The sequence below is a fragment of the Notolabrus celidotus genome, unplaced genomic scaffold, assembly GCF_009762535.1.
Source record: "Notolabrus celidotus isolate fNotCel1 unplaced genomic scaffold, fNotCel1.pri scaffold_89B_arrow_ctg1, whole genome shotgun sequence".
NCBI classification, from domain to species: domain Eukaryota; kingdom Metazoa; phylum Chordata; class Actinopteri; order Labriformes; family Labridae; genus Notolabrus; species Notolabrus celidotus.
In genome coordinates this window covers 144,513-159,685 of record NW_023260448.1, presented here as the reverse complement: position 1 = coordinate 159,685, position 15,173 = coordinate 144,513, and the positions used below count along the sequence as shown (strand labels likewise).

Genomic DNA, 15,173 nt, shown 5'->3' with positions numbered 1-15,173 from the left:
CAAAGACCCAACATCAAGACCCGATCAGATCCAGTCCCATCTTCCAGACAGGACTCAGTCTGATCTCATCTTAATCCACCATGAGCAGAGCACTTTGCAGCATTTAGCAAGTTACAGTGGCAAGGACAAAGTTCCTTTAACAGGCAGAAACCTCCAGCAGGACCAGACTCATGTTAGACACACATCTGCTGAGACCGTGTTGGAGAGAGGGATAGAGGGAGATGAAGAGAGAGAGAGATGATAGTGGGGAGACGGATAGTAGTAGTTGTAGCAGCTGGAGTCTGGACCACGTCCACAGCAGCAGAGATCCAGAGGAACCTACGAGACAAGGGAGCTCAGGGACTCCAGAAAGGTCTATGAAAAGAGAGGAGAGAGGGAGACCAGAAGAAAGACAAAGAGGAGAAGAAATGGGGAAGGAAAGGATAGAAGGAAAGGACGGGATAAGAGAAGGAGACATAAAGGATGAGGAAACATGGAAAGAACAAAGAGAGAAAGAAAGAAGGCAGACTGAGAACCGACTGATGACCTCCGTCGTGTCAGGCTCTCCTGTCGTGGATCACTCTGTCACCACCAGAGTCTTCAGTCCGCATTGACTGTCCCCCTGCAGCTCAGACAGACGCTCAACACCAGACCCCCCGGGATCAGTCTTCCCGAGGTACAGCTCTCTGAGCCGTACGTTTGACCTCAGAGCCGAGGCCAGAGAAGCACAGCCGCTGTTTGTTACCTCCGACAGCCTGATGGAGAACAAGCAGAGAAACTCATGTGGTGGAAAATGACTGAATGAACTGTTCTTTGTTTCTCTGTGCTTCTGTTAGACTGACAGGAACTGTTGCAGGTTCTGAAGGCCTCTGTTTGATAACAAGGTTTCCTGTGTTCCATCACTCTGTTTTCTCCCTCTTTGCAAAGAGTTTATAATAAATCTTGATCAAAGACAATCATTTCTTCCTCCATGAGTTTGTTTCATTTATCACGCTGACATCATCACCTGAACGAGAAATTCCCATTACACTCAAAACAAGGCTTTAAATAAATCAGTCTTAAAGGGAGTTACAGTGCACTAGTGCTCCTGGTAGCCACAGTGAGAGCCGGTGAGCTCTTCCCCTTTAATGAGAACATTCCCAGAGGACCGGCAGGTAAGCTAGGATATGTTCTCTGCAGACGGGGTCGCCTATTTCAAGTGATTTCACTAAAGTTAAGATAATATGTTCCAGGCACTCATCACGGTGTGAATGCATGAACCAGTAGAAAACATGGAGCTCTTCAGTTTGCTGTCAGTCTTTGTTTTGGGACTACTTTCAGGACGCACCTCTCAGACCGGTGTTCTTCCGCTGCATGAGCACGGATACACGCCGATCAGCTGTTTGGATCTGTCTGCACTTTAAGGATCAGAAACTACGAACTGCAGGAATGAGTGATTCTGACTGCGACGATGACATGCCGTTTACTGTGGACACAAGAGGATCCCTCTATGAACCAGAGTCTACAGAGGAAGAACTCCACATGCAGACCCAACGTACCAACGAAGAAGAAGAGAGGGGAGGAAGTTCTGTGCTAACGAGTGAGCAGGAGAGATCCCACGTTACCTGGTGGTGAATCAGAGTCTACCCAGAGAGCTTCTGCTGTCAGGAGAGGGACTTAGTGACACCTTCAGGACCTTTCTGAATCAGAGGATCCCAGCGGCTCACATCCGGCTCCAGTCTGCATCCCTCATCATGCAGAGTTCCCTGCCTTACAGGAGGTCTGCTTGTTTGAACAGCCGGGATAAAGACAGGAACGTCTCCATCTTTTAAATGTGCAGAAAAGTGAGTTTAATTCCCTCTAAAGACCGAGACCGCTACTTGATCCTGAGACGTGCTTGTTGATCCAAACAGCTGATCGGCGGTCCAAACAGAACACCGGTCTGAGAGGTGCGTCTGAAAATAGTCCCAAAACAAAGACTGACAGCAAACTGAAGAGCTCCTTTTCTACTGGTGCATGCATTCACACCGTGATGAGTGCCTGGAACATATTCTCTTAACTTTAGTGAAATCCTGTGAAATAGGCGACCCCGTCTGCAGAGAACATATCCTAGCTTACCTGCCGGTCCTCTGGGAATGTTCTCATTAAAGGGGAAGAGCTCACCAGCACTCATTGTGGCTACCAGGAGCACTAATGTACTGTAACTCATACGACCCCACTTCAGAAACACTGAAGTGTCCCTTTAACCACAGACTGTGTTTGTGTTGTTGTTTTTGTGAACAGCTGTCTTCTTCAGTTTGTCCAGTAGAATCCCTGAAGGACTGTTTCTGAGCTCTGATATAAAACTCTCACCTCAGTGTCTCCAAACAACAATGTTTCTTCAGCCAATCACAGAGCAGCTCCACCCCCTGGTCCGTCAGCTGGTTGTAGCTCAGGTCCAGGTCTTTGAGAGACGAGGAGCCGCTGTGGGTCAGGTGTGGGCAGCAGGCTGCTGTTAGCGAGCAGCCTTTCAGACTGTAACACATTCAAACAGTTCATGATCAGAGACGCCCTTCAACAGGAAACATGGCGTCCACAAGGAGCTGAGAGTTTGCTCCTGTGGGGACGTAACGACAGGAGGGATCTGCAACGGCATCAAAACCACTCCCTGAGTTATTCCACTTCCTCCGACAACACTGTGGTTTTTCTGCTGTGTTGCAGAGTCAATAGGTCAAAGGTTAGAGCCAGAGATGCTAACTGCTCTGTCGTTGGTCGCAGAGACTAACACGGGTGTCTTCATTCTGTCCCGGCTCCAGAGGACCAAAGAAAACAGCGTCTGCTTCTATCTCTAACCACAACAAGCGGCTACAGTCGATGCCCCCACGTGAGGTTACACTCATACAGGCGTAGGAATAAGACTCAAATATCAAGATGAAACAAGATGAAAATGCTAACGGCTTAATGTTGGACATTCAAAGTCAGAATTCTGAGATCATGTAAGAGTTCCCAGATTAAAGACTTACAGGATTAAAGATATAACTCTGGATTTAAAGTTATATATTTGAGATTATAGTTATAATTTGGAGATTAAAGTCTTAAATCCAAGATTAAGTCAGTATTCTGAGATTAGGTGAGAATTCATAGATCAGGCCCCCTACAGGCCCTAATCCTCGTCCTTATTAAGTTCTGTGTCAAAGCCTTGATTCATCCTAATTTGGGAATATGTCTGAGAGGATAATTAGCAGGATGTTTCCCAGCTTTGATCAACTCTGAATCATTGAAGGTGAGGATGAAGAGAGTGCCTTACACTTTTCATTTAAAGAAACAGATACAGCAGGAGAGAGTCCCTCACCTCAGGGTCTCCAGCTCACAGAGAGGCTCATCCAGGAAGTGAGACAGGTGTTCCACCCCGGCGTCTCTGAGATCGTTCCTCCACAGGTCCAGGACTCTGAGGTGGGCGGGGTTTGACCTCAGAGAAGAAGCCAGCTCTTTACAGCCGACCTGTGAAAACCGACACCCAGCCAGTCTGAAGGGGGAACAGGTTTTAATAATGACTGTTATTCTTCAGAGTCTTTGAGGAGGTCTGTTAAGTGATTCCTTCAATAGCTGACTAAATCTAAGTCCAGTAGTTCTACAGGCCCAGCTGAAACTCTTGGAGGAGGTCTCTTCTTTCAGAGTCAGAAAACGTTACATTAATCTGAATGTCTCCAGAGACCAAGATCTGAGCCTCAGCTGGAAGGGGTCTGAGGGCTGTGTGCTCGGGCCCGGCTGGCTCTCTGAACCGCACATACAGATGCAACATGAAAATGTGGAGTCTGAACCAGGGGGTCTGGGTTTTAGTCTGAGGAGGGTTCTGGTCTCTGTCTGTAGTCTGAGGAGTATCCACCAATCAGGTGTCAGCAGGAAGAACAGTCTGTATGGAGAACAACAGCAGGTGTTCTAGAGTTCTGACATCATCATCAGAGTTCTGTCTTTGATGATGTCAGAGTTCTGTCTTTGATGATGTCAGAATTCTGTCTTTGATGATGTCAGAATTCTGTCTTTGATGATGTCAGAATTCTGTCTTTGATGATGTCAGAGTTCTATCTTTGGTGATGTCAGAGTTCTGTCTTTGATGATGTCAGAGTTCTGTCTTTGATGATGTCAGAGTTCTGTCTTTGATGATGTCAGAGTTCTGTCTTTGATGATGTCAGAATTCTGTCTTTGATGATGTCAGAGTTCTGTCTTTGATGATGTCAGAGTTCTGTCTTTGATGATGTCAGAGTTCTGTCTTTGATGATGTCAGAGTTCTGTCTTTGATGATGTCAGAGTTCTGAGAACAAATGGAACATTCCATGAAGAAGGTCAGAGCTAAAGAAACATCAGTGTCTCTAATCCTCTTTCATAGACCTCCATTCAACAAACAAACATTGTAGACGTAGTTTTCTTCTCCTCTTGAGGACAGACCTGACAAAGCTGGACTTTGGACTTTGGACTAATCTGCATCATGATGTTGTTATTTCAGCAAACTGAAGACCCGTTAATTAAAGAACATCACAAGAACATCAGTTCCTGGTTCTGTCGGTATGAGGAATGGCTCACCTCAGGGTTTCCACTCTGCAGTTTGGATCCCTCAGCAAACCTGCGATCTGACTCGCTCCACCGTCACCAAGGTTGTTGGAGCCCAGGTCCAGTTCCCTCAGGTGGGAAGGGTTCTGAGCCAGAGCCGAGGTGAGAGCTGCAGCACTGTCCATTCGTAGGTTGATCTTTGAAAGCCTTTTAAACAAAATGAGTGTTTTAACTCTTCAGGAGTTTAAAGGATGTTTCTGATGCTCAATGAGACTCTCCACTTTAGAATCACAAAAACATCCTTACAGCCTGCAACGGCCTGAAAGTTTGATCTCTGGATCATTTCATAAACTGGTCTGAGTGTTTCCTCACCACAGTCTCTCCAGCCGACAGCCGGGGTCCTTCAAAAAGCAGCAGAGCTGGATGATTGCTGGTCCACCTAGAGGGTTCCTGCTCAGATCCAGGTTTCTCAGGTTCAAGTTGAGACCTATAGGTCCTGCGATGCCACACTCACATAACCTGCAGAAGGGACAGACACACCTGGTTCTTAACTCTGAAGAATACACTTCATAAAGGACTGAAGAAGTTCACTCAAGTCCTCATCCCCCTGCTTCAACATGTTCCCGCTCCTCAGAGGATGAACCCATTAGATTGGAGTCCAGGACCGTCCCTGTATCACCAACACTCTGGTTAAACTCAGCAGCATACTACGAATAAAAAAACACCAGTCCTGTTACCTCAGGGTCTCCAAAGAACAGTAATGGAGGATTTCTGAAAGAGGTCCCAGTCCTTCATCCAGTAGTTTGTTTTTACTGAGATCCAGATCTTTCAGGTGGGAGGGGTTTGAGGTCAGAGCAGAGCCCAAAGACTGACATCCCGTCTTTGTAACGCCACAGTCCATCAAACTGGAAACAAGAAACAAGAGCCGTGATCAGGGTCTACAATCTGTGTCACAGAAAGACCAAAAACCTTTAAACAAGAAATAACAGAAAAAAACATCTTCAGTCCTCAGAGCTCCTCTCAGGACAACCTGAGGCTTCAACCTGAGGCTTCGACCTGAGGCTTCGACCTGAGGCTTCGACCTGAGGCTTCGACCTGAGGCTTCAACCTGAGGCTTCAACCTGAGGCTTCAACCTGAGGCTTCAACCTGAGGCTTCAACCTGAGGCTTCAACCTGAGGCTTCAACCTGAGGCTTCAACCTGAGGCTTCAACCTGAGGCTTCAACCTGAGGATTCAACCTGAGGCTTCAACCTGAGGCTTCAACCTGAGGCTTCAACCTGAGGCTTCGACCTGAGGCTTCAACCTGAGGCTTCAACCTGAGGCTTCAACCTGAGGCTTCAACCTGAGGCTTCAACCTGAGGCTTCAACCTGAGGCTTCACTGCAATATCAGGGGATCAAAGCAACATCATGAGATCAAAGCAATATCATGAGATCAAAGCAACATCATGAGATCAAAGCAAGATCAGGGGATCAAAGCAATAGAATGTGATCAAAGCAATATCATGAGATCAAAGCAATATCATGAGATCAAAGCAATATCATGAGATCAAAGCAATATCATGAGATCAGAGCAATAGAATGTGATCAAAGCAATATCATGAGATCAAAGCAATATCATGAGATCAAAGCAATAGAATGTGATCAAAGCAATATCATGAGATCAAAGCAATAGAATGTGATCAAAGCAATATCATGAGATCAAAGCAATATCATGAGATCAAAGCAATAGAATGTGATCAAAGCAATATCATGAGATCAAAGCAATAGAATGTGATCAAAGCAATATCATGAGATCAAAGCAATATCATGAGATCAAAGCAATAGAATGGGATCAAAGCAATAGAATGGGATCAAAGCAATAGAATGGGATCAAAGTAATAGAATGGGATCAAAGTTATATCAGACAATGCTAGATAAAGTAGTTAAACTCACAGGAGCTTCTGGAGCTTGCAGTTGGGACTCCTCAGACCCTCAGAGAGCAGATTCATCCCAGAGTCCTGAAGCTGGTTTCTGCTCAGGTCTAACTCCTCCAGAACACACGACTTCCAGCTGAGGACCGATGAGATAAAGGAACAACATCTGTCCGTGAGCGTACACTCAGTCAACCTGAAGGGTAAAGGAAACACTGTGGAGTCAAACACAACCTGAGACCTTTGGAGCAGGTGACTTTGATGAGTTGAAATACTTACACAGCTTTCTTAGACACTCTGAACACGGGCAGCAGCCTCTCCAGGACTTCATCTGACCCCGAGAACTGCCTCAGGTCAAAGAGGTTCAGGTCTTCAGAGGAAACGAGCAGCAGGTAGGCCAGAGCTGACCAATGTGAGGGTGAGATCTTACCAACATCTCCTGAGCGCTGGTAGTTTTGGACCTGTTCCACCAGAGACCGGTCCCCCAGCTCACTCAAACAGTGGAACAGATTGATACTCTGGTCGGTGTAGGACAGTTTCTTGATCTTGTCATGGATGTAGTCGATTGTCACTTCGTTGCTCCATTGATGTCCGTCTTTATTTCTTAAGACTTTCTTCATAAGCTTCTGATTTTCATCCTGTGACAGACCGAGCAGGAAGCGCAGGAACAAGTCCCACTGTCCGTAGTCGCTGGCTAAAGCCAGATCCACAGCGTCCCTGTGGAGGAAGATGACTGAATGTTTCCCTTTCATCTTCACGCGTGTCTGGCTGACAAGTAGACGTTGTCCACTGTCCAAGAATGTCTCTAAAACATAAAGAGCTGCAAGAAATTCCTGCACACTTAAATGTATGAAGCAGTACATCGCTCGTTTGTGAAACCCGTGTTCTTTTTTGATGATCTGCGTGCAGACCCCGGAGTAATCTGCCGCTGGTCTTAGAGCGATTCCACAACTTTCGAAGTCGTCCTCTTCAAAGATGATGTTGCCTTTCTGCAGCTGTTCGAAGGCCAGCTTTCCCAACTTCACGATCAACTCTTTGTCCGTGTCATGGTCCTGATAATCCTTCTCCTGTGTTATCTTCCTCTGAACAATCAGGAAGTGTGTGTACATTTCGGTCACAGTCTTTGGCAGCTCGCCGCTGTGGTTTTGCGTCAGGAGACTCTGGAGGGTTTCGGCTGAAATCCAGCAGAAGACGGGGATGTGGCACATGATGTAGAGACTTCTCAGGGGCTTGGACTGAAGATGATCTAAGATCCTCTGAGCCATCGACTGGTCGCTCACTTTCCTCTGAAAGTACTCCACCTTCTGCTCATCACTGAAGCCTCGGACCTCGGTCACCCTGTTGATGAACTTGGGGGGGATCTTTGCGGATGCTGCTGGTCTACTTGTGATCCAGACCGAGGCTTTGTGCATCAGTTTGCCATTGATCAGGTTGGTTAGCAGGACGTCCACGGTGGTCGGCTTTGTAACACTGCAGCACGTCTTGTTTTTCTTGAAGTTCAGAGGGAACTTGCTTTCGTCCAGGCCGTCAAAGATGAACAAGACATTCAACCCTTCGTAGTTTGAGGCGTCCAAACCCTTCACGTCATCATAGTGGTGGCCAATCAAAGCCAGAAGACTCCATTCCTCATCGTCCATTAAATTCAACTCTCTGAATGTGAATGGAAATAAGAACTGAATGTTTTGGTTGGCTTCTCCTCTCGCCCAGTCCTGAGTGAATTTCAGCACAGAGACAGTTTTTCCGATGCCAGCGATCCCCTTCGTCAGGACTCTCCGGGGCGCCGTGTCTTCTTTTGATAAAGGTTTAAAGATGTCATTGAGGTTGATCTTCCTCTCCTCACTTGAAGACCTTTGACACTCTAGTTGAATGACTTCATGTTCAGTATTGACCTCCCCGCTGCCTCCCTCTGTGATGTAGAGCTCCGTGTAGATCCGGTCCAAAGGCACTGATGAACCGTCGTCTTCTGTGCCTTGAAACAAATGATCAGTTTGATCTTTAAGGAAAGATTTCAGTTCATTTTGGCAGCTCTGGATGAAATCTGAAAGATGAATGAGATCATGGTTAGTATGCTGAATGACTTCAAGCATATGTGACTAACTCAAAACAGAACCCATTAGCTAGACCCCGAACAGATCCAGATCGTATGGTGCTTTGGTTTTGGTGAGGTCTCTTGGACTGATCCATGTGATGTTTATCAATATGTGAATCGGATAATTGAAGACAGGTGAGGATCTTCAGGAGGTGCAACATCATCAGTACCTTCTCTTTTTGCAGGAACAGCGTAAGGATCTTCAGAGCTGGCTGGAGGCCGGGCTGAAACAGAAACATGAGATACTAAAGAAACATTCACGGGCATCAAGTGATCAAAACAAACATCAAAGGTGTTGATTAGGGCCCGAGTCCCTGCAAGGTCGGCAAAGGCCCTCTTGAAACCCCAAGGATTATTATTCTTTCTTTCTCCCCGCCTCTTTGATGCCAAATTTGCTTGCCTCAATGCGGCCAAAAACTCCCCAAAAGTGCACATTGCACCAGGCCTGTTAAAAATTTGGATATTTTGGGAGTCCCGTGAAAAAATTCCCAAAAATGGCTGAATGGCGCCCCCTTGAATTTGCTAATTTCAAAAGGCTAGCCCCTCAACATGGTTCAACCTACATGCATGACATTTTTTTTGCAGAGGTATCATGCCAAGACCTACAAAAAAGCCTCTTGACATCTTGGTGAAATCCCAACAGGAAGACCAGAAATTTGAGTTGAAATTCTGGCGCCCGATTCACAAGGGTACGTATTTATGCCAACTCCTCCTACAATTTTGCTCTGATCAACTCCCAACCATGCACATTCTATAGTAGACACATTGACGATTCAAAATTAGCAAGTAAAATTCCCAAAATCTAAAATTTGTGGGCGTTGCTGTTAGAATTACCCTTTAGCGGCTGGATGATACAGCAGGCATGACGAACAAACTCATAGGCGGTGGTTCAGGTGTACCACATACAGGTTTATTGAGCAGACAGCCACAGTGACATCAGACACCAACCAACAACGAACCAGACAGATTATAACTGGCACCTTTTATAGTGTGGCACTAATTGGCCTCCTGGACCAAACCATCTGGAGGTGTTCACAAATTATTTATTCTGCTCTCCCTTAAAGGGGACATATCACCCTTTTTTCATCAACATATATTGGTCTAAGAGGTCCCCAAAACATGTCTTTCAAGTTTATGCTCAAAAAAACACTTTGAAATCAGATTTTGGTCTGCCTGAAAAGTCCTCTTCTTCATTCCTCATCAGAACACTCTGTTTTCCCTCTGACCACGCCCCCTCCGGAAGTGGATGTGCCTCGGCTCTCCAGCACGTTGATCTAATGTTTCCATGTTGGCTGAATATACACGGCTGCTCAGAGATCGCGTTACTTCAACCCTCTGAATCTGATCCAGAATCTGATCCTGACGGAGAGGCGCCTGCAGCAGGACCTTTCTGAACCATTGGTCACAGATTTAGTGTTTCTTGTTGTTTTATTTATCAGTATGTCGACGTGTGTCTTGGTACACAGCTACGAACATGTAGCTATGTGGCTATGCTAACTAGCGCTAGCACTTATCCATGATAAATAAAAATCATCCACTAGATCTTCAAATCTGCAGACGTGGGGAGTCAAAGCGACCTCTGCCAGAAAGGCAGCAGGACCTTTCTGAACCATTGGTCACAGATTTAGTGTTTCTTGTTGTTTTATTTGTCAGTATGTCGACGTGTGTCTTGGTACACAGCTACAGCTAGGACATGTAGCTATGCTAACTAGCGCTAGCACTTATCCATGATAAATAAAAATCATCCACTAGATCTTCAAATCTGCAGACGTGGGGAGTAAAACCGACCTCTGTGTTTATTAAGACAGCCTACAACTAGCATGCCTCCCTCCTAAGCTCCTTGTTAGCACACATTTGTGCAGGTAATGAAAAACGGAGGAGGGGTTGAGTTGTATTTTATACAGTCTATGGGCTGAACAAGCTCCGAGCTCTGACTCCGTGACAGACCGGATATTGTTGTTACGTAACAAAAACACTGAAGTCTGAAACGGCTGGTTTCACACACATTTACAGAAAGGTGGAGAAATCAGAACAGGGGCAGAATGGATTTTTTTCATTCTCGGGGGGTTTGTAGACATGCCAGGGACACAGATTTCAGGTAAAGAACCATTAAAAAGTCAATTTTGCATGATATGTCACCTTTAACTTAGACCCCTTCCCCTGTTTCTGACTTTATGTCCACAATATTAACCACATTTCATAATTCCCACATTTCCTAAAATACATCTAAAACATGCCCTTTAATTAATTCCCCTGCACCGCCAAATTCAGACTCCCCCCCTGACCAATTTGTGCTCTGGTCCCACCCCGGAACCTTTATCTGGGTGTCCGTTCCTCGGGGAATCTTTTAACCGGAACACCCTGGAGCGGACACAGAACAGCAACCCCAGGTAAGTCAAACAAACAATTTCGACCTATTTGCACTACCGCCCTGGCACATTTTAACATTAATACGACCGCACATATTCCTAAACACTGCACACATGATTACTTATTGCTGACGTTAAACATCGTCTCGTGGAACCTTCCAACTCTCCTCTCTTCTTCAGGTGGAGCAGCGCCCCCACGCCAGCAACCCCCGGACCACTACACCTCAACCACACACTATGGTTTGCCTAACTCCGGCTTAAACAACAAATGTGCAAATACGCAATGTGCAAATGTACTGTGCAAAGATCGCTAATAAAGTGCAAAGTGCCATCAATACTGTGTGTTGTTTATTAAAGTGCCGTGAGCCCAAACCCTTGTGCAATATTTACAATACAACAGCCGTCCGTCATGAGTAACGAAGGCTCTTCGTTACAGTGGCAGACTGTCAAATTTGGAGGTTTTCTTGGCAATCTGCCAAAAACTTTAAACATTAATAACTCTTATATACAATGTTGGACCAGGATCATGATAAGTGTCACAGGCTGAACGCCTCTATAGGCAGAGATCCACCAGTTATTTGAGACATGATGGGAAGATACCAGAGGCCAATGAACAGTTTATAATGTTAAAATAGAGGTACTAATACTGGGCAGTACATCTTTTAAAAGCTTATGGGGGATTATGTCGAGTTGAGAGGAAGATGGAATTTTAGTAATGGTATTTTCCAGCTCAGAAATTGAGATTTGTTTAAAATTTGTCAAAGCATCAGAGGCAGAAGGCAGGACAGATAACACACGTGAGTCAGGGACGATCAGTGCTCTGACAGGATCCACCTTCTTCACAAAAAACACTAAGAAGTCCTCTGTGGATTCAGGGCTGAGGTTGGTCTGAGAACTGCTAGAACCATTCACGACTGAATCAATTACCTTAAATCAAACCTTGGAATTATGGAAGTGCTGCTGATCAGACCTGAGAAGTAGGTTGATCTCGCCTCTTTTACAGCAGTTTGATACCTGGCCAAGTGACTCTTTAAGATGTCCAGAGAGACCTGCAACCTATTTGCCTTCCAAATCCGTTCAGCTGTTTTGCATTTTCTCCTGAGGGCCCGAGTGTCATCACTGAGCCAAAGAGAGGTATTGTGCTTTTTTAATCTTGATTTAAAGCTCACAGAAAACTAGCATTAATAAACATGTTTACAGCCTGGATCAAAAAACAGCTTGTCCCTAAGAAGCTAATCTCTCTATCGGCACACACTGTATTTCTAACGTGACAGTTCACAAGATATTAAGGTTACCAGTTTTTGCCCAAATAAGGACATGACTGCAGTGACTCCTGGTCGGGAACACATAGCTGTTGGCTAGGAGGCTCAAGCTCCGCCCCTTTACGTCACACTCTGCCTGGTTGAGTTCAGCATTTCCAATATGGCTGCCGCCGTCGATTGGCTTCAAAACAGCGCTCAGGAAAAGACGGGTGACGTCACGGAGACTACGTCCATATTTTATACAGTCTATGGTTGAACACCACTGGTGAGGACCAGGTCCAGAATATGGCCCTTGGAGTGAGTAGCGCCCTGAATCACTTGTTTTACATTGAAGGAATCTTTAAGATTAAGAAAGCGCGAGGGACGGGCAGCACACATGAATGTTGAAATCCCCCAGAATAACTTCTTTATCATATCTGGGTATCACAAGAGAGAGGAGGTCAGAGAACTCATTGATACAGCCAGTCAGTGAGGGAGGTCTGTACAGAAGCAAGGGGCACAGGACCAGAGGTTGAAAAGCATAGAGCTTCAAATGAGTTAAAGGAACCAAAGGATCAAATCGAGCACTTAAAACTATTTCTGTTGATGACAGCAATGCCACCATCCCGACCTGACAACCTGGGCAAATGGAAATGTGTGTAGTTTGAGGGGGTCGCCTCAATTAAGGGCAGAATATAATTAGAAGTGAGCCAGAACTCAGTAATCATAAAGAAGTCCAGGCAGTTAGATAGACTTAATAAAATCATTACAAAGAGATGGAACATTTATCAAGGGAACGTTTTAGGAGAGCGGGTGTCAGGGTGGGGCACCAAACTCTGTGGCTGCCTGTTTTTATGGGACCTTGAATAAACAGGAGCTCAACCTTGTTTGATAACAACAGATTAGTGTGGCGTGGGAACCCTCCTCTCCCTCTCGTGACAATTCACATCTTGGGCACTGGTGTACACGTGATTTAGACGCGCCAATAGAGCGAGTAAACACAAAGCATTGTTGCTTTTGTATTCGCGACATAAGAACACTCGTTTCAGCTTCTGTGTGAAACGCTTCATTTCAGCTACTGTCTCTTTAAGGAGCCTCAAAGGACTACAGAACCCAGAGCTCCAGAACTCAACATCCTGGAACCCTTCTCCAGAGTTACACTGACCCAGGTTTAACCTCAGTCTGAAACGGTTCGTGTTGACTTCCAACATATTAGCTTCATGTTCATTCGTACAGCAGAGCGCCCCCTCAGGGGAAACATGTACCATACGTGACCACGTTGATGTTTGAGGTTATATGAAGGTCTCGTTGTGCGTTGACTTCCCTCATCTGAGGCGTGTAGACGACGCTTCCATCCTGGGCGGTGATTGTTATCCTCGGTGCTTCCCTCTGACTTCCTGTTGATTGAGATCAGACAAAGGGATCAGTGAAGAAGAACATGGGATCATTATCTCCTGGACTGTGTTTGACAGGTCTACAGACTGTTTGAGTGGATTTATCAGAGACCAAAGAGATCCAGACCAGATACAGCTTGGTAAATAATGGACTCGTCTCTTAAACTACAGAGAAGTTCAGAATGTTTGGTACCATGTGGATCAAAACAAAACCGGTGGACACCAGGGGCCGTACAAGAGTACTCTCTGGACCAGATGTCTCCTGAATCCAGATGCCAGCTCAGGGCGGGGAATCAAAGACGCTGAGGACTCTGAGGTGGAGCTCAGGTTGTTTAGCAGACCCAGAACCAAGGGATGAATGGATGTAACACTGATGAACCCTGGAACAGAATGCCACAGGGTCTGGGATGCTAAGTGTCCTGTAGCTTTAAGGACTGACGGTCTGAGCCACCATGAAAGAACCTGATACCTACCCAAACCTGAGGAAAAACTCCCCTGAGAAGTGACCCAGCAGAAAGACAGGGACCTCGTCTGGAGGAGGGACATCAGGGGATCCTTGTGGAGCCGGATACAAGAGGGGTTGGTGTGCTTTCTTCCATGGGGCCTGACTGGGCTTAGCTCATGAAGACATGGGGGTCAGGTGCTAAGTAAGACCATCAGCAGGAGGACCGGGAGAAAGGTGGTCACGCTAATCCTGGGTTCACAGACGGGTTCTACGTACGTGGACCATGATCTCTCCGGCAGGGAAGGAACCAGAGTTGGTGGAGGTGGAGCGTTACTGGGTAGATAAAGTTAGGCTCATCTCCAACCTGCACTGGTTCTGGTACCAAACTTTAATCAGAGGCTTCAGGAGAAACCCCTCAACAGAGTCACTCAGGGAAACATGTTCAGGTGAAACCCCTCAACAGAGTCCGTCAGGGAAACATGTTCAGGAGAAACCCTTCAACAGAGTCCGTCAGGGAAACATGTTCAGGTGAAACCCCTCAACAGAGTCCGTCAGGGAAACATGTTCAGGTGAAACCCCTCAACAGAGTCCGTCAGGGAAACATGTTCAGGAGAAACCCCTCAACAGAGTCCGTCAGGGAAACATGTTCAGGTGAAACCCCTCAACAGAGTCCGTCAGGGAAACATGTTCAGGTGAAACCCCTCAACAGAGTCCGTCAGGGAAACATGTTCAGGAGAAACCCCTCAACAGAGTCCGTCAGGGAAACATGTTCAGGAGAAACCCCTCAACAGAGTCCGTCAGGGAAACATGTTCAGGAGAAACCCCTCAACAGAGTCCGTCAGGGAAACATGTTCAGAGGAAACCCCTCAACAGAGTCCCTCAGGGAAACATGTTCAGGTGAAACCCTTCAACAGAGTCCGTCAGGGAAACATGTTCAGAGGAAACCCCTCAACAGAGTCCCTCAGGGAAACATGTTCAGAGGAAACCCTTCAACAGAGTCCCTCAGGGAAACATGTTCAGGTGAAACAGAAACTCCAGCACTAAAGTTATTGAGCTGTAGTTCCTCCTGACTTCAAACTCTCCTCAGAAGGAGGAACAGCCCTCAACAAACATGTTTGTACAGGTCTGCCTCTCTCTCTCTCTCTCTCTCTCTCTATTTGTTTTTCTCTCTCTCTCTCTCTCTCTCTCTATTTGTTTCTCTCTCTCTTTGTTTTTCTCTCTCCTCCTCCTCTCTCTCTC

General features: G+C 46.1%; 1 protein-coding gene across 1 annotated transcript; it reads right to left on the bottom strand.

Moving 5' to 3' along the window:
• Positions 1-443: 443 nt before the first annotated feature.
• On the bottom strand, positions 444-8,526 carry LOC117809960 (NACHT, LRR and PYD domains-containing protein 12-like). Its single transcript, XM_034679469.1, has 8 exons — positions 6,676-8,526; positions 6,419-6,592; positions 5,223-5,390; positions 4,858-5,004; positions 4,519-4,692; positions 3,290-3,463; positions 2,311-2,472; positions 444-734 (listed from the first exon to the last, which is right to left on the bottom strand). The coding sequence occupies exons 1-8, from the start codon at positions 8,481-8,483 to the stop codon at positions 557-559; spliced, it is 2,985 nt and encodes a 994-aa protein (XP_034535360.1). The 5' UTR covers positions 8,484-8,526; the 3' UTR covers positions 444-556.
• Positions 8,527-15,173: the final 6,647 nt, after the last annotated feature.

What these genes read in the sequence shown, in the direction of transcription:
- LOC117809960 (XM_034679469.1), bottom strand. Translation starts at nt 8,483, where the DNA reads ATGCTTGAAGTCATTCAGCATACTAACCATGATCTCATTCATCTTTCA. An exon ending in TGCAGAGTGGAAACCCTGAG is followed by an intron (nt 3,464 to 4,518) that starts GTGAGCCATTCC and finishes TTCCCCCTTCAG; the next exon opens with ACTGGCTGGGTGTCGGTTTT. An exon ending in TGTGAGCTGGAGACCCTGAG is followed by an intron (nt 2,473 to 3,289) that starts GTGAGGGACTCT and finishes AATGTGTTACAG; the next exon opens with TCTGAAAGGCTGCTCGCTAA.